Source organism: Podarcis liolepis, assembly GCF_965112155.1.
Source record: "Podarcis liolepis genome assembly, chromosome: 8".
In the NCBI taxonomy this organism is placed as follows: Eukaryota; Metazoa; Chordata; class Lepidosauria; order Squamata; family Lacertidae; genus Podarcis; species Podarcis liolepis.
This window is the reverse complement of record NC_139560.1, coordinates 55,920,435-55,944,277: the sequence shown is the minus strand read 5'-3', so window position 1 is coordinate 55,944,277 and position 23,843 is coordinate 55,920,435. Positions and strand designations below refer to the sequence as shown.

Below are 23,843 nucleotides of genomic sequence, written 5' to 3'. Positions count from 1 at the left end.
GTTGGAAGCCATTGGGAGTAATCCTTTGGAGATTTGGGGTGTGGTGTCACCAGTATGCTGATAACATGTGGCTTTAATTCTCCGTTACACCAGCAGAAGCTCTGCCTGTTCTCAACTGGGGCCTGGATGCAATGGTGGTCTGGAGAAGGGCCATTAAACTGAAATTGAATAAGACAGACTGAGCGAAAAGTGGTTCCCGGAACTTGCCTGTTCTGCATGGATTTACAGTCCCTGTGCAAGAACAGGTGTATAGTTTAGAGGTGTTACGAGAGTCATAATTGTCTCTAGGGACTCAGGTAATCTATGTTGTGAGGAGACCTGTTACAAACTCCAGTTGGTACACCAACTATGCTTTTCCCTGGCCTGGCATAACTTGGCCACTGTGACTGACACATAGGTAATCTCAATTTGGGATTTCTCTTGAGATTGAACCAGAAACTAGTGGCTGGGGAGCATGGACCTGGTTCTGCATATTTGACACCTGTGTAGAGGTTCCTACACTGGTTGAGCTGGTAGCTTCTGGTCCCATTCAAGGTCTTGTTGTTAACATATAAACCCATAAGAACTTTCCAGACCTGCTGCAAAGGTCATCAGGGAAATTTTTATTAGTGGCATTACAACCTGCAGATTATTGTATAGCGGTGACCTGGAAAGGGGCATTTTTGACTGCTGTGCCTATTTTGGGGGGTATCTTTCCTGTTGCTGATAGGAGGTGGTATGGTGGGGTGGAGGCAGGTGAATTGCTGCTGCTTACTGGAAGGGAGGAGGAAAGGTGGTGGCAAGGTCAGCAAGGTGCAAACGCGCCAAGCAGAGCCAATCTGTTCCCCTGCTAAAGCTTCTGCACTGTGCTGCCCTCCCTGCCACCTCAACTCTCTAAACCTTGGTAAGTAACAGCAACGCACCTGCTGAGAGGTCAGGAAAGCGCCTCCGCCCCACCTTGCCATCCGCTACTGCCCCCTGCTGTGCAGGAAGCACCATCTGTTTACACATCACCTAAAGACTTCTATTTTTGCTCAGGCCTTCCCCGGTTATTTGTGTTGAAGCTTTGTATTTTCTGAAGCTGCTATTAATGTTAAGGGTTTTATATTGGTGGTTTTATATTGCATATTTTATAATAATGTTATGCACTGCTTGGAGATTATTTAAATGATCAGTGGTTTTGAAATAATGTTAAATAAGATAATGGGTAGTGTCGTTCAGCAACAGCTGGTGAGCCACAGGTTCCCCATCCCTGCTGAAATGAGAAAAGGATAGCATCAGGAAATTATGTTCATGTTAAGCAAACATTTCACTTCAGGGTGCATGCTGCTGGTGCAATAGAAAAATCAATTTTTTAATGCTAGGAAATCTTTCATCCATTATATAGTAATTGCTGTAATTTTGGGGAAAAAAATAAATTAGAAATTTAATTGACATGCTAACATCTTCGTACTTGGAATAAGAAAGGTAGAGAACCAATCGCTTTTTTCTTTGTTAGCACGGCAAAGAAAGGAAGCCTTGTTGTTTCCTTTTTTTACTCTGAGATGACTGTGGAAAATAATGAGCTTATGACAGGGATGGAACTGACCTGCAGACAAAAGCTTAGTTCAGAATTGAGGTAAAGAGTGTGCTTTAGAATTCCACCAGGCATGTGGTGGCAAGGGAGAAGGGTGATGAACTGCAGCATATAAATGAGTTAACAGCCTAAAAAGAATTATATAGTGGTTTCAAGAAATAAATGTCCCCAGCATTGTGAAATAATTTCCTTTAGGATGTAATTGTGGATTAATTTGACAGAATTATCCCCTTTTTACCTGCCGGGTCACGCAAGGCGTGGTGATTACTAACATCCAGGCCTCAAATCTGACACTTCCTTATGAGAGTGCCTTGAAGTTGACCCTTGTGCCAGTGAAGCACCATAGCTCACCTGCAGCAGGTGAGATGGGGCAGGTGGGCAGTCCAGTGAAGAAAGGCAAACACCTTCCTACTATGGGAGTTTTTCATCAAACCAAGAGCCATCCCCTAGAATTAGTCCAGCTTTGTCTCACACTGCATTCACCGAAGACCTTTGCTGGTTCCCCTAGTTCTCTCCCCCCCCCCCGCCCCGCTCAAAGAAACTTAGCAGTCCATGTGGTATCTGTACTTCTATTAGTGCTGGTAGCTGAACGTTCCTCTTCAACCAGGCCTTGGGCTGATTAACACTCAATGCCCCTTTAAATGTATTGTAGGGGGTTATTGGTTTGTTGTTAATTTTGCTATGGATTTTGTGGTTTGTATATTGTAATTTTATGTTGTGAACCTCCCTGAGATCTGCAGAGTTTGTATAATTTAATAAGTAGTAGTAGTAATAATTTCCTCTGGACAATCAAAAGCGCTTTACACCATTAGCCAACTGCTGAAAAACACGTGTGTGTGTGTGTGTGTGTGCGTGTGCGTGCCTCTCAGTGTCTCCAGTTGCCAGCCAACCTTCTCTGCTTCCTAATTACTATTATTATTATTTGTGTTTGTTTGCTCTTTTATGGTACAGATACCTCATCAGCGCTCCATTGCATTAACTGTAGTGTACTTGTAATAGATGGCTTTAGGAGATCACATTATAAATCTATCCAGCTTCTATTCCCCCCCCCCCCCAGGTACTTTTAACACAGAGTTTTTGCAGTGTCCATTGAACATCACTTTCAGGTAGTTTATATTCTGTAGGCTTTTATGAGGCTGCCTGTGTTGTTCTTTAGCGAGTTCTAAAAGTACATTGTGATTGCAGTATTCATATTTGTGGCCTAGACTCCTTTGAGAGCCCAACAAAGACATACTCAGCCTAGTGTCAGTTGCCACTGTCATGTTAATAGTGCATTCAGCACATTTCCAGAAAGTTTAGCTTGGCTGAAAGACCGGAGTATGGACAGAAGAAGACACCTCCCCAACAATCTTAGTCATATTCAGATATTTCACTGCCATTCATGGCTGTGGTTAAGTGAAGGAGGGGACCTCAAGGCATCTCCATAGCCTGCTTCTTTGCCTGTTAGTCAAGTTGATGAACAGATGACTTCTAAATATTACTGGGTACATTTAAGCACAGGGATGAGCATCCTTTCCTGTAGTGATTTACAACAAAGGGAATTTTTTGAGACAGTGCTGTGTCCTGTCAGAGAGAGTCAAAATTTTGAGTTTGTTCCTACTTTTATTCATTCTGGTTTTATATCATTTTATTCCAATTTGTTTAATCCCATTTTATTTTAACATCTGTTAAATATACAGGCACATTTCTAAAGGAGAATGTTGTGATTTCCCTGCAGAATCCAGAATTTCAGGTTTATGCAGTTGCAGATAATTAAATTTTGGTCTGAGTTAATTTCTACTGATGTTACCTGGTTCTGATTTCATATGGATACAAACTTTCCATCGTTAAATTCTTGTGATTGCCAGATTACCAGATGCAAACAAATCAACTGTATCACAATAGTACAATATCTGCAATCTCACCTGAATACAGAATTTATCAGTAAAGCTAAATAAATTGAAGAAGATGGGAATGTTACATGCAGTGTCCCATCGTTCCAGGCACATTTTGCGACAGGGAATTTCATTAGGGCGAGCAGTTTCTGAGCTTTGGGTGCAGTACTGCACCTAAGATTTCATATTAAAATTGCAGAGTGGAAGGAAAGGAGGAGGTTTTTCTGCCTCCCCACTTCCAGCTACTCTCTGAAGACTGGAGAAGAGACCCTCTTAAGAATATTAGGGGGAGGTGAGCGGGGGAAAGACTAGACCATGTGAAAAATGAACATAATGTTTTAGCTGCAGTGATTCATTTTCAACTTTGTATTCTTGTTATTAAAAAGTGTGCCTAGACATTCCATTGTTGTGCCCATAACCTAGGTTTAAGGTGCCATTTAGCTCCTGGCTTTCATATCTCAGTTTCTAACACTGGTTACATGGCTGGTTCATTTATTAGCATTGTTTAATTTCAAATCATTAATGCTCCCATGTCATCCCAGAAACACTCTTCAATACCATCTGTGAACACAACACAGAGGAGGGTTGTTGCTGCTGTTGTTTTCATTTTCTGCTGCTAACTTCTCAAGATTATAGGTTTTATTGCTCTGCAATCCACAATAAAATCAGAGCAGATGTTTAGATCTTGCAGCATTTCAAACATTCTTGCTTCTGGAATGTACAGGTTTATAGCTTCAGGGCTATGATAGATAAGGGTTAGGATTAGGCATAAAAATCAGTGCCGAAATAAATTAGTCTTTCATTCAGGAAAGTGGCTTTTATTTATGACATTCCTGTATTATACATCCGCATCTTCGGATTCTCGGCTATCTCTGCCTAATTGCTTAATGGCTGTACTAATGTCAAGTCAGAAGTGTGTAAGCAGTGTAATGAATTAATTTGTCTCTTTCACTTCTCTTGGAAGCATCAGAGCAGCATACTTGTTCTTAGTCTCTCACCTAAATCATGGCCTTGACCTGCTATGTCTCAGACACCTTGCGCCTTCAACTTGCCTGAACTCTGGATTCGATCCAGACTTACTCATGCCAAAGCCTATGGCCTGTGTATGACAGGCAGAATGATTGAAACATTCAATCCACTACCAGGTGGTAGTATCCCTCCACTCAGCCCTGCTTGGATCCAGCTGGCACAGCAAAGAGGCTTTTCTTCACCACTTGCCCTTGTCAGTGTGAATGGCAGGGCTGTGTATGTGGCAGTGGTTAAGATGCTCCATTAACACTGGAGAGTGTAGGTCAGGGGTCTGCAACCCGCGGCTCCGGAGCCGCATGTGGCTCTTTTACACCTTTGCCGCGGCTCCGGGGCGGATACTAGCGAGGGGAGGAGGCGCATTGTGCGCCCCAACACTCCCCACTGTGGCGGGCGCTGTACTGGCTGTGACATCGCATGGGGGCGGTGCGTGTGTTAGTCACGCACAGTCCCGACGTCACCTTCCTGCCCGCCCGCCCGCTACATTGTAAGGGGCATGTACGCTGGTCACTGCATTGAAAGGGGGCATGTACGCTGGTCACTGTTTTGAAGGGGAGTGAAGAACACACACACACAAAAAGGTAACTTGTTAATTTAACGTTTATTTCTATGAGGAGGAGTAATTCTGAGGGGTCAAACAAAGAAATAATAAAAAAGTGACAAAAAAGTTATTTTTATAATGACGAGTTTTGCGGCTCCCAGTTTTTTTTTTCTTCGGAAACGGGTCCAAGTGGCTCTTTTTGTCTTAAAGGTTGCAGACCCCTGGTGTAGGTAATCCTGGCCTTGATGGTCTGACTCTGTAGAAGGCAGATTCCTGTAACCTGCTGGTGGCTAGGGGTTTTGACTATGTTAAAGCCGGGGAGGTTGGCCACACTGCTCTTACAGCTATTTCCTATGTTTGGGAAATACCTGTAGATCTCAGGGCAGTTCACAACATAGAATTACAATATATAAAAAACACAGAAATACATAAGAAAAAATAAAAAAGACAAAGACAACCCAATAACCCCACACACACCCCACCACACATTTAAAAGGGCATCAGATGTAAATTAGCCCAAGGCCTGAATTTTAAAAGATCAAGATCCTGCAGATACTGAAGCAAGCACAAGAGAGCACTAGAACATTTGAGAAGCACTGTGGAAGGCGACAAGTTCTTGTCAGATATTTCCCATAGCACTAGAGTGCACAAAGCACCACTGAGACAGAAATAACTCAAGGAAGCTTTGGTTCATTCAGAGAACAATGGCTTATATTCTGGGTATATGTGGAAGAGACTTGACACGCCAACATAAGTAAGGCTGCTGCAAAACAGCCACTTCCAGTAATTTTTTAGCTGTCATTTGTCTTTTAAAGCAAATGGGTGCGATACAGTACCTAATTCCATAAAACAGACTATGTTCACACAAACGCCATCTTTAACAAATCCATAACACCTTAGAACATGTGTGTTGTTATTACGGACCCACCCACAGTGACCCTTCCCCAGGGAGCAAGGCCTTACCCAAGAAAGGTGACGAAACTGGACAAGGCAGTGTTCTGGGATTAAAAAAAATTGGCCACAACTTTCTTTGGCCAACTGCAGTCCTGAGGTCAGGTGCAGCTGGCTTTTGTCAGCCATGGTGGACCGGACTGTAGCCTGTTCCATTCCACCTGTTCTCCGCCTTTGAAGTAAGCAATACCTGCTTAGTCCATGCAGCAACAAAGCAGAGACATAGGCATTGAAGCTGCAATCCAGTGCACATTAATCTGGGTGTACATTCTGTTCAACTCAATGAGCTTACTTCTGAGAAGACATTGACAGGACTACACTTTGCATCGTAGTTGGTAGCCTTCTTAAAGTAGTTGATTTAAGAGAGTGTAGATATATATATGGATAGGCTCCCATTTTCATTTGTATTAGAATAAAAGCAATTAATATAAACCTCATAATTATAATATTTAGGTAATTAAAACACACCCAAACAGGTCATGAATCTCTCCAGCCAGCTGAGAGACTAGAAGATGCGCTCTCCATTCTTGTCATTAAATTGTGAGCAATGGACTGCAAGACCTCTTAAGACACTAGGAAAGAAAAAATAGACAGTCAGATTAGAGTTAGGTTTTTACATCCTAATCTGTAGTAGAAAATTCTCACAACATCTGGTACCCACTAGCAAATGAGCGAATGTCAACATTCTGGTTTTGAGATATAAAGCCCTACAATGCTTAGGACCTAAATGTTGGGATGCATCCAGGGAACGGGGGCATCAGGCAGGCCCCCAGCTTGCTCCAGCCCACTGGCCGGCAGCCGTGCAAACTCCAGTCTCCCTTGGAGCAGCACCAATCAGCGACTCATAGCTTCAGAAGCCTTCAGAAACTTGAGCACGCTCTAATCAGCAGAGTGAATAACTCTTCACAACGGAAGTGGCGGACAGAGGCATATATAAAGCGTATTTACAAGCATTTTATTCAGCATAGTTCATAGACAAAGAAAACATGTCTGCTCTCTTTTGTGTCTAAGCAAAAGCAGGAAGCACAAAGCAAAAGCAATACACAAACAGAAATTCCCAGCAAGCTATGCTGGAATGTAAACAGACATGTGACATACAACAGCTCCACACATCTGTTTAGGTGGAACGGAACGTCATAATCCTAACACTAAATATTTCATGGCTCTCCTTTTCCCATCTATACTTGCGCAGACGTTATTATCTGGAAGGGGCGCCCTCTGAACTGTGCTTCACCTGCCAGGCCGCTTGCCTTCGTATGGTTTGTGAAGATTCTGTACGCTGAATAAGAGCATCAGAACCTGGAGGGGGAATCGCTGTGTAGCTATGTCCCATGAATTCTGTTCCTTCTGTATCTAGTACATCTAACCAGCCTAGCAGGGCCACATTCAGCTTGGTGGGCCATAGGAACATAGGAAGCTGCCTCATGCCAAGTCAGACCATTAGCTCAGTCTTGTCTGCAGCGGCTGTTCAGGGTTTCAGATGCCGTGGATCAACCTGAGACCTACATGCAAAGATGATGCTCTACTGGTGAGCTGCGGCCATTCCCAAAGTCAAAATTTGGTGGGTTAGACTGCAGGCATGGTAAGGCAGAGTCAGAATTTCAACTAGGTTCTCACAGTTTCATGGCCAATGTGCTGCTTCCTATACTATGCGGGCTCTTGATGTCCTCCAGTGCTCCTGGATAGCTCAGTTGGTTAAAGCGTGGTGCCGATAATGCCAAGGTTGCAGGTGCGATCCCCATTTGGGACAGCTACATATTCCTGCATTGTAGAGGGTGGGAATAGATGGTCCTCATGGTCCCTTCCAGCTCTACGGTTCTATGAGTCTTTGCTTCCAAAATTCAGATACCTTCAAAGCCCAGTCCTTTTGGCAGCTGATTGATTGCAGCCCATTGCCAAATGCCAGTCCATGAGCACCTCTTGATTAACGCCAATATTCCAAATTATGGAGGAACCAAGCACAAATCGTGGCTCTTCCATGGCATGGACACACTCCCATGTTGCACCTGTTCTGCCTTTCAGGTTGGCAGACACTGGCTTAAGCAGCACAGCAGGATGCAGTGCGCTCCCCAGACCCTGCTGGGCAACATTGTCAGAGGGCAGCGAGCAGCGGCCACCATTGACCCATGACGAAAGCCAGAAACTGACATCAGTAAACGTCTTTCTGTCAGTTTCACAAAATCAGGGCTTAAAATTGAGCCAGGAGTCAGCCTCTGGACATGTTTTTAGGCTCCCCAGCACATGTGAAGAATTGATATAAACAAGGTCTAGCACGTGCACAGAGTCAATTTTGTCCCTTCTAGGATCAGAGGTCAGACTTCAAAGCAGCATGAGCCTGGCTCCTGGTATATTTCTCTGTAGAAATTAAGAACTGCCTATTTGCTGATGAACAATAATTTCTTGCAGCTGCTCCTTTGCTGACTCTTGTAATGTACATTTTTTTCAGAACACTGAAGGAAAAGTAGAGGAAGCTGAAAACAAAGCGAGCCCCAAAGCAGACCGGCTCACCCAGCAACCCTCTGAGGACAACGAAGTTTTTGGTATGTGACCTAAGTATCAGAGACGTGGTTCCCGAACCCTTTTCCCCACTTAAATCTTGCTGAGAGTTTTGGTGTACCACTTAAGGCCCCACCCACCTCTTTTAGCAACTGTAGTGTGTTGCACTAGATAGTTTCTTTTATTTCTGATATTTCGTATTGTAGAAGGTAGCACTAGACGCCATTTTAAAAGAAGCAAAGTTTCTGTGAAGTTGGCAGGTGTATGTATGTCATCATTTGATCACCAGCACACTGGCTAGGGATGAGGCAAGTGATGCCTTTGCAAAGGAAGAAAATAAAGGGACGGAAGGGGGAGACATAGTTCTAAATGTTCAACATGATAATTGTGACTTACAAGCCATTCTTATGCATGCTTCCACTCAGGTGGACTACAACATCCATCGCCCCAATTGTTAGCCCAACTGGAGCCTAACAGTATCTGGAAGGTCACAGCTTTCCCATCCCTGACTGAAAGGCTTGATTTTGAGTATTTACATCTTCATAATATCTTATGTTGTGGCAGAAGAAGTTTGCGTAGATGACAAGAGCAATTAAATTAGAAGAGGTGGCGATAGCATTTGGAGCAAGGGATGTGCATTTGTTCTGGCCATGTTAGGAGAAACAGAGCTTCAAAATGATTATCCAGTGGTATATAATAATGTACTGTGAAATACAACTTCAGGACCGTTGCATAAGCACTGGAGAGAAGTGGAGGGAACAACTGCAACACATGGGAGTTATGCTCAATGGTAAAGAAAGCTGGGAATAGGAAGTTATGATGCACTTTAACAGCATATTCTTGTATTACAACAGTGGCTACTGTTAAACATAATTCATCAGTTTAAAAGCTCTGTGGATATGTCTTTTTAAAAAATATGTTGGCGCAATAATAAGGAAAAACAAAAGTTATACGAAACATGTTCAAAAACTGCTTGGGGGGGAGAGAAAGAGATTGAGTATGTAGGAGGAGAAAGCGAAATACTGGAATCATTAAGAGCGCTTGATAACTTACTGCGCCTTACATTTTGCTTCTTAAGAGGTAGGTTTTTGCAGGAAACAGTGGGTTGCATTGAACTAGCCTTTATTCAGAGTAAAGCAATCAGAGTTAATGGCCATGACTAACTTAGATCCATTTATTTCAGTGGGTCAGCTGAGTAAAAGTTAGTTGAATGTTAGAGTAACGACTCAGAATAAAATAAAATAAAATGCAGTAGATATGGCAATGGCAATTACAGCTTATATCTGGGCTGCTTTTTGATGCGGTTCATTTATATGACACATTCACTGCCATTCTCCAGCAGCGGTAAACGAGATAAGGAAAGCAAGCACGAATGGAAGCAAATAGACACACAGCAACTTACCTGATTAATTCTTTCCTTGGCCGATGCTGTTTAGCTGCCATGCAGTGGATGAAGGCTGTGAGGTTATTGCAGTTCACAGTGATCTGCTGGGCAGCTCCATCCATCAGCTGTAAGCACAATTGTTCCTTGAGAACAAGTCTTCGCATTAATGCCAAATGGTGACAAACCAACACAAAGCTCATTCTGGTTAAGAGAGTGCCGAGAGATTGTTGCAAGGTGGTGTCATGATCACAGCACAATCCTCCCCTGTTTTTGTTCATTTTAAGGTGAGGATTTTACTAGTGCTGTTATGGACTGGTCAAATCCCAATACTTAGTGACCATCATACAGAATCTAAGCAACGCTAATTTGTTGTTTAGTCATTTAGTCGTGTCCGACTCTTCGTGACCCCATGGACCAGAGCACGCCAGCTACTCCTGTCTTCCACTGCCTCCCGCAGTTTGGTCAAACTCATGCTGGTAGCTTCGAGAACACTATCCAACCATCTCGTCCTCTGTCATCCCCTTCTCCTTCTGCCCTCCACCTTTCCCAACATCAGGGTCTTTTCCAGGGAGTCTTCTCCTCTCATGAGGTGGCCTAAGTATTGGAGTCTCAGCTTCAGGATCTGTCCTTCCAGTGAGCAAGCAATTCTAATTAACAGGCTCTAATCCTATAAAGAAATATTAATTTCTATAGCATTTGTACAAAATGACATTTAAGTAATTCTGCTAATCAAATGCAAATGTGATCAAAAGTAACATCTGTCTAGTGAACTTAATGGATTAGTGTCAAATATATAAAAAGAGCATTTTTTTTTTCTGACCACATTGTAAGTGTTCTGAAAAGGAAGTGGAAATAATTTCTGACAGTAATGTGCTATGTAGGGAGAGAGAGATGATCGAAGTCTAATCATTTGTTAAAGGCAGCTGGGGGGACTATTATTATTATTATTATTATTATTATTATTATTATTATTCATTTCCTTTCTATACCACTTTGTATTTTTAAGATAAAAATCTCAAAGTGGTTTACAACATACATTAAAATGTCACATGAAGCAACCCAGAGTGAAGCATTACAGAAGAAAGCCAAATATACATTCAAAGCAGTGTAATTAACTAAATTATTAACTAAAATATTTAGTTTATATTTAGTATAAACTAAATATTATCTTAAAGACTTCAAAATAAAATCCTACTAAGGTGATCATGTACAGAATGCACATTTAACACAGCAAAGTTAATAAAAAAAAATGATCTAAACATTTCTAAAGGAAGTCAAATATAAAATGCACATTTAAAGCAGCACGATTAGCAAGAAAGAAAAATACCCCCAAGCCACACGATCAATAATTTTAAATATATAATTTATGAATATTTTTCAAATAAAATACTGACCCTTTTAAGTGTTCTGAAAGGGTGGAAACGATCTTGAAAACCTGGAAAAATCAAGATGAGATGGGGAAATGGGACAAAGTGAGGAGGTGTTGGAGGCTGCATAAAATGAGATTGGGAGCAGAATGCAGGTTATTCCCCCTATGCTCTAAAATATGTAACAAAAACAATAAACAATCTCAGTTATACCCATCTGGCCTTAAACTCCTTCCTTCCATCCTTCCTTCTCTCTACCTCTCTTGCACATGTACAGCATGTCATCTTTTTTGTAAAGTTCCTTCCAAGTTCAGCCAACTCCACCCAAACTTTATTTTGATCAAATTAATTCCAACTTGTAAGCATCCTTTCAAGGCATTATTTCTTAACGTAAAGGCCATGAACTGTATGTACCAGCCATCACTTTATTCTTGTTAGCTGCAAGCATGATACTTCGCATAGATTCAGAGCAATGGCATCTCTCGCGTCAGGCCAGAATTTAACCATCCCAGTTGGGCCTCTATTATTACTATTGTTATTATTATTGCTGCAGTATTACCTGCCCTTCAGCCTAAGGTCCCAGGGCAGGTTACAGCTATTAAAACACAACATTAATATAAAAAACCAATATTACACAGTATCAAGAACAGTTGAAAACAATATTACAAAAATAAGGTGGATTCTTAAAACACACATCTCAAGTGTCAAAAGGCAGGATAAGGAGGTGAAGCTATGTTAGCACCACCACTTCTGTGCTTGTGACAACGACAAGAAATTTGACAACGACAAGAAAATGAGCCTTTGGTGTCATCGGCCCAGTTTTATGGTATAATATTCTGCTAAGAGAGAGTGGGCACCTTCTGTGAGAATTTTTATGTTAGTTGCTTTCCTCACAAATGTGACCCCGAATGACTTACAGAAATGTAAGTATATCTACTAAAACTGATTATAACAAACACAACCAATGAAAGCCTAAAAACACATCCTATGCAGATAGGAAAAAAACAGGCAATATAGGTCCCACCCCACTAAAAGTGGCCATTAATGTAAAGCTTATTAAGGCTTTTTTTATCTAGTATAAGAGAACCTGCTTTTGTTTCGTTTTATAGGCACGTGGAGTGTCTCTTTAAGGACTGACAAGGAGGTCCACAACAGAAATTAGTGTCTGGAAATTAGTGCCTGCGGGCAGGCCTGTCTTTTTTAAAAAAAATGAAATTGAAACAGGGAAAAGAGAAGTGAAAAGAACTAGTATTTTCCATCTCCATACAGTGACACTCGTGCAGAAACATCCTGGTGGCGACAAGACGGCAGTTCCTTGTGGGTATCGCAGCGCATCCTTGATAATGCTCTCCTTTATTTCAGCAGCATTCAGAGGACGATCGCTCTCTAGTGCCTTCCCTATGCTCCTCTCATCGCTTTTTATGGCTCCAGTGAAACGCCTGATTTATCAGGGGATTCTGAATGCACAGCTCAGCAGGGACTTTATAAAGACCCTCTATTGTAGCAGCGCTTAAGAACCGGTCCCCTCCCAAACTGGTTCAGTCTCTGCTACTAGCACGTCGAACCACTTGGTGCTTTTCTGTGGGCTTGAGCCTCATTCTTCCACTGCACATTACAGCAATGGCAGCCTGTGCATAAAGAAGCCATTTGAAGCACAGCTTACTTTTTAAGATTACAAATCAAGGAAAGGGCAACTCGTTCGCCGCAAGTGTGAATTAAGAAATGTACTGTGACTTGCAGTCCCTCGTCTACTTCGCGAATCAGGGCGATTCACAGGATAAAACCGCAAAATAAAAACACGACATACAAAATCAAAATAAAAAAAAATCCAATCAATCTCCCCAAGCACATTTTATTTTATTTTTAAATAATTTTTATTAACAGGTCAATCAAATCACATTAATTCCAAATCACATTAGTTCCAAATTATACAGCCAAATTTTTTAAATTTTGTTGGGGGTACCCATACTTCGAGCTCCGAAAGGGATCCAAACATCACTCTTGCTGCTTCTTTAATTACACAGTTCTGTCCAGTTCTGTCCAGATAGTCTCTTTGTTATTTTCCTCATCTTCTTGTTGTTATTATACATTCCTTTCTTTGTGATCTCTGATAATCTTTACAAGCGGGTTGAAAACAAACATATCCTGTGTGGATTTTACACTCACCAAGAGCCATATCACATAAAGGACAGAGGCCATTTCCACACCTCCATAAAGAACATTCCCACAGTCTGTCCATTGATTTCCACAGGCTTGCCAATCTGTATCTCAGGGGGCCCTGCCAGGTCGAAATCACATTCCGAGAACCATACATTAACATTCCGATGACCCTGGTTCTCCTCCGCCTCGTCCTCCTGCGGGCAGGCCTGTCTTAACGAATCTCCATTTGTAACTGCGCCACAAAGCTTTCTTTCCATTCCCGATGTTCCCACCAGTCCTCTCTTTGATCAGTAATTCATTTCCACACAGTTCTTAATCTCCTGCTTGTGATTAGTAATTTGCAATGATTCTTTCTCTCGGGGGGGGGGGGGGTTATTGGGTACTCACATAAGACAAAAAAAGAAAAGTTTTTTCCTCCCCCCCCCTTTCCGTTTCATTCCAACATTTCATTTAATGATGAGTCTTCACTTGATTTATTGTTCAGCCCGTCGCTCCGCTCACAGAGATCCCATTAACCAGCAGTCTTTACTCCCGATCTTCACTTGAAGTATGTGCATTTGCTTCTTTCCAATTATATATTTCGAGCTGATGCAAACCAGTGCACGATTAGAGACAGCGTCCAGGAGAGCCGACCCCACCCAAGGGCTTTTGAGCCTAGTGCCCTCACCCCCTTATTTTGAATCCGGGGGTGAATTATGGACTCAGCAGGCCAGGCAGTGCCCCCCCATTCCCTTGGGGGGCAAGGGAGGCTGCATACTCCCATATCAGCCTCTTAATTACCTCGTGTGGGTCGGAGAGATGTTATTGTCGGCCATCTTCCAATGCGCCCCCTGGTGGCCCCCCTCCCCAAGCACATTTTAAAAGGGCATTGGGTGTGAATCAGCCAAAGGCCTGGTTAAAGAGGAACATTTTTGCCTGGTTTAAAGGTGTATAATGAAGGCACCAGGTGAACCTCCCTGGGGAGAACATTCCACAAATGGGGAGCCACTGCAGAAAAGACCATTTCTTGTATAATAACTGATCTCATTTCTGAATAAGATTCAGAAATTGCTTAGAATGGGGGGCGGCTTACTGAACACAGGAGGATGCAAAAGCAACGCTTGCTCCATCAGTTGAATAATCAGTCTTTGTAACCTCCAGAACCCTGTGACATTGTCCTTCCATGGGCAAAACATTTAGGAGAAGAGGAGCTGTAGCTTAGTGCTAGAGCAAATACTTGGCATGCAATAGTGCCCCTTTATGAACCCTGCTTTCTTTTGGCAGAGCTGGGAAAGACTTCTGCTTGAAACCCTGGAAAGCCACTGCAAGTCATTGGTGGACCAATGGTTTGACTTGGTCTAAGGCAGCTTCCTGTGTTCCTGCACAAATGTAGAAGTTCTTGTGTGGGGAGCTGGATCTCTGCCAGCACAGGAAGCATTACATGCCATGTAAGACTGGCCATAGTCAGTCAGGCTTACCAGTAAGGATGCACAAATCCATCTACTTTGACTTCTTTCTCCTTTTTCTAGTCTTAAGAAGTAGCAAATTGTGATTAAGAAAAAAAGTTTTCATGAAAATTCAACAGGCACATTTCGCCTGGTATACAAATTTCTGCATGCAATTTTGCCTCGCGCCTGCATTTTTCACAAGCAATCCCTACCATAAAGAATTGTTGTATGTACTTTTCACATTTAGCATGCCCTTTCCTCTACGATATTTTTTGGGGGAACAGCATTGCAAACTTCAAAGAAGTGCAAAGTTCAAAGGATTCTCATTTTCCGGAACAAATATGAGAGCCAAAAATCATGTGATTCATCCAGGACTCCCCCCCCCCCAGGGAATCAGCTGCATGATTTAGGCCTATGGGATGTTACAAGCAAAAATCATCTCCATGTACATGCTGAGGTAGGCTCTGGACTGCCCCTGTGAACAATATCTTAACCAGCTATAAAAGTAAACTAAATACTGCTGTGTCCTAAGCTGCTAAAGAGGCAGCTCAATAAATGGTCAGTATGGTAAAATTACACAAGACTCTCTTACTAGCGATTATAGCAATGAAAATAATTACTATAAAAAAACCATGCTGTTTCTGTACAAATGTTCCTTAAGCAATTGAAGGCCAAAGCCTAGCAGTTTTCTCTCTGTGTGTCTTTAAATCCCTTTCTGAGCAAAGGCTTTTTGATTGACAGGCTCATATCCAAGTGCTCCGGGCAGTTTGAGATTCATAATATTTTTGCATTGCTTGGGTGATTTTAAAGCAATTATTTTTTATGAGAGGGCAATAGGTGGCTTGAAGTTGGAACAACAAAATAGTCTGCCTTTAGGGTAAAAGCATACTTATGAGATACTAGGGCAAAGCTAGACATAATGGCAGAATACCCATGGCTTTGTCCAGTGCTTGTAATTCCAGACCACGGCTGGAAGCATCCACTCCCTCATTGAAACAAAACCATAATTCGTCATTGGAGTTTCGCTTTTGTTCCTTCCTGCTCTCCCCTCTGTGCTGGATAACTGGTTGGCACATTTCAGTGTATCTAGTTTAGTCACTGCATGTGCATAGAGTTGAATCAGGGTCATTTTTCTTCTGTTATTAATGCAGTTATATTTCTGATACTTTTTCGCATGCACAATATGTTCATGAAATTCAGAACTTTGAGAAGTGCTGGTGACTACCAGCTTAAACAGTGTTAATAGGGAGGGGGAGACATTCATGGTGGACAGATCAGTTAATGTCCATTTGCCATGATTGCTAAATAGGTGCGCCATTTACAGAAGCATGCCCTGGATATTTTGGTATTCCTAGAGCAGTATGGAAGGGTTAGTGATTCTTACACTGCGCAGTGTGAACTCTCAGTGCGCTCCATGCACTCCCGCAGTGCAGGAAGTAATGGCAGAGAGTCCCAGAAGCTACACAGAGTTCCCTTTGTATTTTGGGTGATGTGGCTGGAGAGGCGCTGCTATTGATCTGCGACAAAATCATTTTTTCCATTTCCTTTGCCTTCTAGGCAAGCCCCATTCAATGAAGTAACACAGCACTATCTTAATTCAATTTGTATGCTGCATGGATTCTGCTATTCCTCTGGATCTGATTCAGTACCAGGCAGTCATATTTGCATGAAAAATGCTTTATTGCAAACATGACATTTGCATGATGTTAATCAAACCAACACTCATTTCTGACAAGAAAAAAAGAAACGGATAGGTGCATCATCCTCTTTATTCATTTTTGGCTGTATAGTTTTTGTGCCTTGTCTTGCTGTCATGCATAAAAAATGGGAGGGGGAAAAACACCCTCTTAGCATAATAATAGTATATGCATTATGGGATGTGATAAGGAGCATTTTCCAATTTAGGTGACCTTTGCTTCCAAAGAATATGAGAAGTGAGGTGTTCCCAATCTTTCAGTACATTTGAACATTATGAAATTAAATTACATTACATACAGTGAGAAAATGAACAGTTCTTTTTGCCCTAGAACCCAAGTGCATATAAGAGGCACCCATAATCATTTGCCTGTATAGTGTATGCAGTCCTTTCAAATACACATCAGCAGCAATAATGCAGAATGTGAAATTTCTCCATAGCCTTCAGCTTGTAATTTCAGATGGAGAAAGAGATCTGAAACAAACCGATCTCTCATGTCAGTTAGCTGTCTTAACTCTTGGTCCACATCATGATTCTGTTTCTTGGCTTCCAGAAAATAGCTTCAAAGACCCTCACTGTTTCAGAATCCTCCACAGCAATAGCCAAAACCTTTTGCCAAGTATGCAAAAAGCCAACCATAGTGTGAGTTGCTGACACTTCAGTGCATATGACAAAATAAGTGCATTGGAAGAAGCAGGCCGGTTGCACCTTTGCAGCTCATTATAACCTCTGCACTGTGTCATAGTCCTAATGACACAGAATATCTCTTTGACCCAGCTAACACTCTAGCAGTCAACTCAGCCCTATTTAGAAATGGGCAACAGATCCATATTCCCAAGGGAAAACTCAATTGTCAGCCTTCTGCTAAAGAGTGGTTCACACCTACATGAACAACCCTTGATTGAATTCTCACTACTTAATGACTTCACAGCTGAAAATGTGCTTTGGCTCCATTGAATAGCATTATGTTTGAAGCCATGTGCAAAATCAGCTTGTGATATTTCATCTATAATTACTCAGCCATACATGCAAGTCACAAAAGAGATGAAACCAGCGCTTGGGATACTACCACCTTCTATCTCACCCTTCTTTAAAGCTTCAGAAATTCAGTATCTATGTAATATACTTTTCCATGTATAAGACTAGGGTTTTTTCATTAAAAATAATGCTTAAAAGTGGGGTTGTCTTATACATGAGTAGTGCATAGGGTGGACGTTTGATTGGTTGCTGCCATGGCTGTCAGCAGCTATTGTGCATGGTATTGGTTGCTACATCAATGGGTGTTGTTGATTGGCCGACACTGTGGCAGTTGGGCGGGCGGTTTGCAGCTTCTGTTGTCGAGGGGACAGACGAGAGGCTGATTTTGCGGCGTGTGCTCAACAACTCTGGGCAATCCTCCCCCAAAAAAGCTCTACAACTTTGTGCCATCTTCCCCTATTTTCTTAAATTTGAGTCCCCAAAAATAGGGGGCATCTTATACATGGGGGTGTGTCATACATAGAAAAGTATGGTATGTTCTTCGGTAGCTTTCTCCTGTCAGAATCTCAGGAATATTGGATAAATTGTGAGTCAGCACACTCTAAATTTACCAATCCATATACACTCATTAGGGCAAGGTATTTGTGCATGTACCTTACACTAAGTAGTATATCTGATTTCTACCATCTCCCCCACTCCTTTTTGCATGGAGAATTATTGCACAGATGGAGAAAGTGTGTGTAGAGATTAACTAATTTGTTGCAGTGTGAGCTTTAATCAACAAGAGTTCCCTTCATCAGATGCATGGAGTGTTGTCCTCTACTAACAACAAAGATACTTCTGGCACTTTGAAGATGAAAAAATATGTTGCACATAAGCTTCCATGAACTTGAGTCCACTTCATCAGATGTTTTAAGTGGAACTGAGAATAACACTTCATACATCTGGAGAAGTGGGTTCCAGTCAATGAATGTTTATGCCATGATAAATGTGTTAGTCTTTAACTAAGGTGCTACAAGGCTCTTACGACTGGACCAAGGAATCAAGGGGAGAGACCCAAGTGGTCTTATGGTGAACAGGGAGACCTTCATGCCCCATCTCCTTTCTGGGCCCCACAACTCCTGTCAAGCAAGTCTCAATAACATTCAAAACCCAGGCTAAGGCTCTCACAGCCCAGAGCAACAGCCCTTTGGAAATGTCCACGCTGCTGGGTACAAACTCCGGGCTGGGCAATCTGCTTGAAGATGGTGTTTCATTTTGTTTGCAGAAAAGTGTGGTTCTTCCTTTGGGCTGCCCTTTATGTTGTTGTTAACAGCTCGCAGCAGTGTGCTTTGGTATCACGAGTCCAGATTAGTAATTAGATAGAAAATGGCAAATTACCCTGCTTTCCTATACCACCTGCTCGGTATTATATTCTCACTTCCTATATATTGGCAGCTGTGATGGCAGACAGCTCCATTTCAGGCTGGATTTGCCCAAAGGGTTGGCATAGGTTGATAGGCTTAATATAAATGCCTAATAACGGCTTGGATTGACAGTAAAACCATTTCCTATTAATTCTTCCTAGCTTCTTCTAGTTTGGGCAGTGCTTAGAAGCTATCATTTATCTGTTGGAAATAAATCAGTGTCCTCTTAAGAATACGAATGATACATGAGTGTCATGAATGAAGAATTGTTGTTATTTTTTACTATTGGCACTTCTTTTTTTTTTTAAAAAAAGGAAGTGCCAATACTGATAAATGTGCTGTGGGCGCCAGCACAAAATGGGTGCCATGGGTAGCAAAAAAGAGAGGTTCCAGTACTTTGTATCAGTGAGTACTGTAAAAAAACACACACCATTATTATTATTATTATTATTATTATTATTATTATTATTATTTGTTGTTGTTGTTGTTTTGTTTTGTTTTGTTGTTTTATTGTTGTTGTTATTGTTGTCCTCAGGTTACTGTAGTATCTGACTGTCCTTTGTTTGAATGTGTGAATTATATGTGCAAAGGCAGGCTTTGGCAGGTAGAGCAGGTGAGACCAATAGTGGGTGCAGTGCTCAATCATGTAGTTTCTGCACATGCTTTAGAGGGGATAGAAGGGCAGATGGGGCTCATCAGCCTAGCAAGGGAGAAGCAGAACTCTGATCCGAAACCTCTGCTGCCCTGTGGGATATCTTAGGGAGAAGAAAGGCTAAGGAGTAAACCCAACACAAATATGGAGTGGAGTCCCTAAGACAGTTGGATGGCACCTTTTGCACCTCCTCCTAGCAACTCCTGCAGCCAAGCTGGTGCCAAACATATTGCTGTGCTTTCCTCTGAACCACATCAGGAAAGCTGAGAGCTGGATCTTGTCGTCTGGGCATCACAGGACCTTCCATACACCCTGCCCAGGCTTGTGCCCTGGTGTGGTCATTTCAGTGCTGCTAACACAGCAGTTTGACATCGCCCCCAGAGGTACTTCATTGTATCTCAAGACAGATTGATGCCAACAACATATAGCAGAGAGGAGGAACCTGCCACCCACCTGATGTCATTGGGTTACAGCTTCCATCATCCTTGACCATTGTTTCATGCCAGCAGGGGCTGATGGGAGTTGGAGTAAAAAGAACATACCTGGAGGGCTATAGGATCCCCGTCTCTGTCCTATACAGAAGTGTCTTGCACCTCAGCTGTGTGCAAACCAAGCAGTCAGTGTGGTTGGCTTTGAAAATGTTGGCCACTAATGGAAACAAGGGAATGGGATCGTGCAATCATCAATCCACTTTTTCTTCTATTACAAAAAAAGACATTTGTGAAATATCTGGAAGGTTATGCAGTATTTTTGTTGTGTGAAAAGACTTTTGAGCAATTTCCTGCATTTTGTGTGGCATTCAGGGGCAGAGCTGGTTTGAGCAACTTCTGTTTCATGCCTTTTCTGCTCTCATTGGCCTCCTTTGACAGGAGGTCATCCAGAGCTCAGACCAAAAGAGTCAGTAAGCACCTGCTTATCTCCCTCGCAAACAAACTTTCAGAATACTAGGTGTTAATGATCACCAGTACCACCCCCCAAAAAAGGGCTGTAAATAATCAGAACTCCAACATTTTATGGCTAGAGGAACAACAGAACAGAAGACACAGTATTACAGTCACAGAACAGTGATTATACTTTCCCCCATCTACACCAATACAATCACTGTCGAAAAAACAGTGACATCTGACTGGTGCTGTGGGGAATCTGCTACAATTTCACTAAGGAACAAACTGAAACTATAGCACTGTAAAAGGTATATCTGGAAGGACTCCAAGACAACAGAAATGGTAGCTAGATAATACAGGAAATGGGTTTGATCCACTTTTTGTTGAGTACTTTGTTATGCCAGGAGATGTTGACATTGATAACGATTTGTTAGATTTTTACCCCACATCTTCTTCCAAGGGAATCAAAGGTGGAGATGGGAAGCCCTGGATGGTAGATATGAATTATGTATCTGTAATTGAGTTTGGAGGGTATGGAAGAGACTTTGTTGATACGTAATTCATTAAACGTTTGATGCTCCATACAGAATTAATGTCAGCTCACATCTTTCGGCATTCTGTGATATATATGTTATAGCAGGGGTAGGCAACCTAAGGTCTGTGGGCCAGATGCAGCCCAATCGCATTCTCAATCCGGCCCACAGACCGTCTGGGAATCAGCGTGCTTTTACATGAGTAGAATGTGTCCTTTTATTTAAAATGCATCTCTGGGTTATTTGTGGGGTCTGCCTGGTGTTTTTACATGAGTAGAATGTGTGTCGTTATTTAAAATGCATCTCTGGTTATTTGTTGAGCATAGGAATTCGTTCATTCCCCCCCCCCCAAAAAAAAACGTCCAGCCCACCACATGGATGGCAGACTGGCAGTAAAGAGGATGGAAATTGTTTTATAAGATGCAACCATAAATGAAGCTAACATTGTTTTTTAACCAATGATGCAGAAGTTTACATTAGCCATTCCAAACCCATTTGCTACTAAAATTGAAAGTATGTGCTACCACATCAAAAATGGTTGAGTCTGATGACATTTAACACCAGCAAATAATATTGCTAGCATTTTGTAGCTTGCCTTTCTTCCAGGAGCCATAAGATTAGTTTCACAGCACTTTTCTATAGTTGAAATGTTATCTTGAGTGGGGAGTGTGTTCTTTTCCAGAATTACAGGTCTATTTGAGTTTATCACCTTTAGCTAGCATACCTTTTATTATTACAAATTGTATAATATTGCCACAAGCAATATTCCAGAGACTTGCAGATCCCATAAATTAAAGTCTATGGTCCACAGACATAATGCATTGTCAGTGGCGTAGCGTGGGTTGTCAGCACCCGGGGCAAGGCAAGTAATTTGCGCCCCCTAACCCGTGGATTTTAGCACTCAAGTGTGAGCGCGCCCTCGGATTTTTCCGGTAACACTTGACTTTATAGAATCATAGAATCGTAGAGTCGGAAGGGACCCGATGGTCATCTAGTCCAACCCCCTGTGGTGATGATTATGATGATGATACATTTTATTTATACCCCGCCCTCCCCAGCCAGAGCCGGGCTCAGGGCGGCTAACACCGGTAAAATTACAATAGAAACATAATGGGGGGAGGGACCAATTTAAAATACAGGTTAAAATGCAATTTGAAAAGCAGCCTCATTTTAAAAGTAGCCCACAAATCAAAACTGTAAGGGGAGGGAAGACATAAGGGTCCCACTGAGTCCAAACCAAAGGCCAGGTGGAACAGCTCTGTCTTGCAGGCCCTGAGGAAAGATGCAGGACCACGCAGCTTTCCCGTGCGGGGATCGAACCTGCAACCTTGACATCCCTATTTCCATAGGGTTCGGGTTTCCGAGTGGCTAGGGAAACCAAGCTGGATGGGGAGGGGAAGCCACAAACATGAGTCTGACCAAACTGCGGGAAGCAGTGGAAGACAGGAGTGCCTGGCGTGCTCTGGTCCAGGGGGTCACGAAGAGTCAGACACGACTAAATGACTAAACAACAACAACAACAACAATAATGTATGAAGTTACATTGAAAGACCTACATTGGCTCCCTGTACGTTTCTGAGCACTATTCAAAGTGTTGGTGTTGACCTTTAAAGCCCTAAACGGCCTCGGTCCAGTATACCTGAAGGAGCGTCTCCACCCCCATCATTCTGCCCGGACACTGAGGTCCAGCGCCGAGGGCCTTCTGGCGGTTCCCTCCCTGCAAGAAGTGAGGTTACAGGGAAGCAGGCAGAGGGCCTTCTCAGTAGTGGCACCTGCCCTGTGGAACGCCCTCCCACCAGATGTCAAAGAGAAGAACAACTACCAGACTTTTAGAAGACATCCGAAGGCAGCCCTGTTTAGGGAAGCTTTTAATGTTTGACGTATTAATATTTTTTTGGAAGCCGCCCAGAGTGGCTGGGGAAGCCCAGCCAGATGGGCAGGGTATAAATAATTTATTTTTATTTTTATTTGACACCCCCCAAGCCAAGGAGATAAGTAACTCTACAACTTCACAAGTCATCTGAAGGGAAGTTTTTTTAAATGTTTCATGTTTTATTATATTTTTATCCAAGGTGACTGGGGCAGCCCAGTCAGATGGGAAGGGTATAAATAATAAAATTATTACTATTATTATTATTATTATGGAATAGGGCGTCTCAATTTTCTTTGATGAAATGTTGCAAGGTATTCCGATTAATGCTTTTTATAGGATATTGGACACGGTGCGAGTTTATGGCTGCCAAGTATTGGCCTGAAAGGAAGCGCAGCCGGCGTCAGGGAACTGCTGGAGGATGGAGCTTGCAAGTGTTAGAATGCAAAACGCGGACAGGATCAGGCACGCAAGAAGGTGGTGGAAAGGGGAGCCCGGATGGCTCAGTTTAAGAGCACGGCGCTGATAAGGCCAAGGTTGCAGGTTCGATCCCTTGTAGGGGGGCAGTGGCGTATTACTGCTTTGCAGCGGGTGGGACTAGATGACCCTCGGCTCCCTTCCAGCTCGACAGATTCTATGAAAGCGCATGGAGCGCGGAAGTTGCATTGCAAGTAGTACGCAGGGGGGGGCGCAAGGGTTGCAGAGAGAGAGAGAGGGAGGGAGGGAGGGAGGGGGGAACTGGCCCTCCGCTGGACAACTGACCCGGCGGGCTCTGTTTCCCAGGGAAGCAAGAAGTTGCAATCCAAAGTTGCAGAAGCGCCCTGCTCCTTCTTCCGCGGAGGGAAACGCTCCTGCGGAGGCGAGAGGCAGTGAGGAGGCGACGAGGTGAGGCTTTTGTGAGGTAGGGAGAGGAAAGACGGGGGAGGGAACCCAAGGAGGATTTGCACGAGAGGGAATGAAGGGGAAACGCGCCTCCCACGCGGAGCACTTTTCCCCGGGAAATGCACGGGGTGGGGTCGTGGCTGATCCGTGCTGCGCGCTCG

The 23,843-nt window shown here is 42.8% G+C and overlaps 1 protein-coding gene across 5 annotated transcripts in view; it reads left to right on the top strand.

The window, feature by feature from the left end:
* The window catches only part of MBP (myelin basic protein), a 344,303-nt gene that overhangs the window by 278,631 nt on the left and 41,829 nt on the right, over positions 1 to 23,843 (top strand). For all 5 annotated transcript variants that reach the window (XM_083518797.1, XM_083518796.1, XM_083518795.1 and 2 more), the window contains one exon: positions 8,394 to 8,487. In XM_083518797.1, the coding sequence (XP_083374923.1) occupies positions 8,394 to 8,487 (94 nt within the window). The remainder of the gene's footprint in view (positions 1 to 8,393; positions 8,488 to 23,843) is intronic.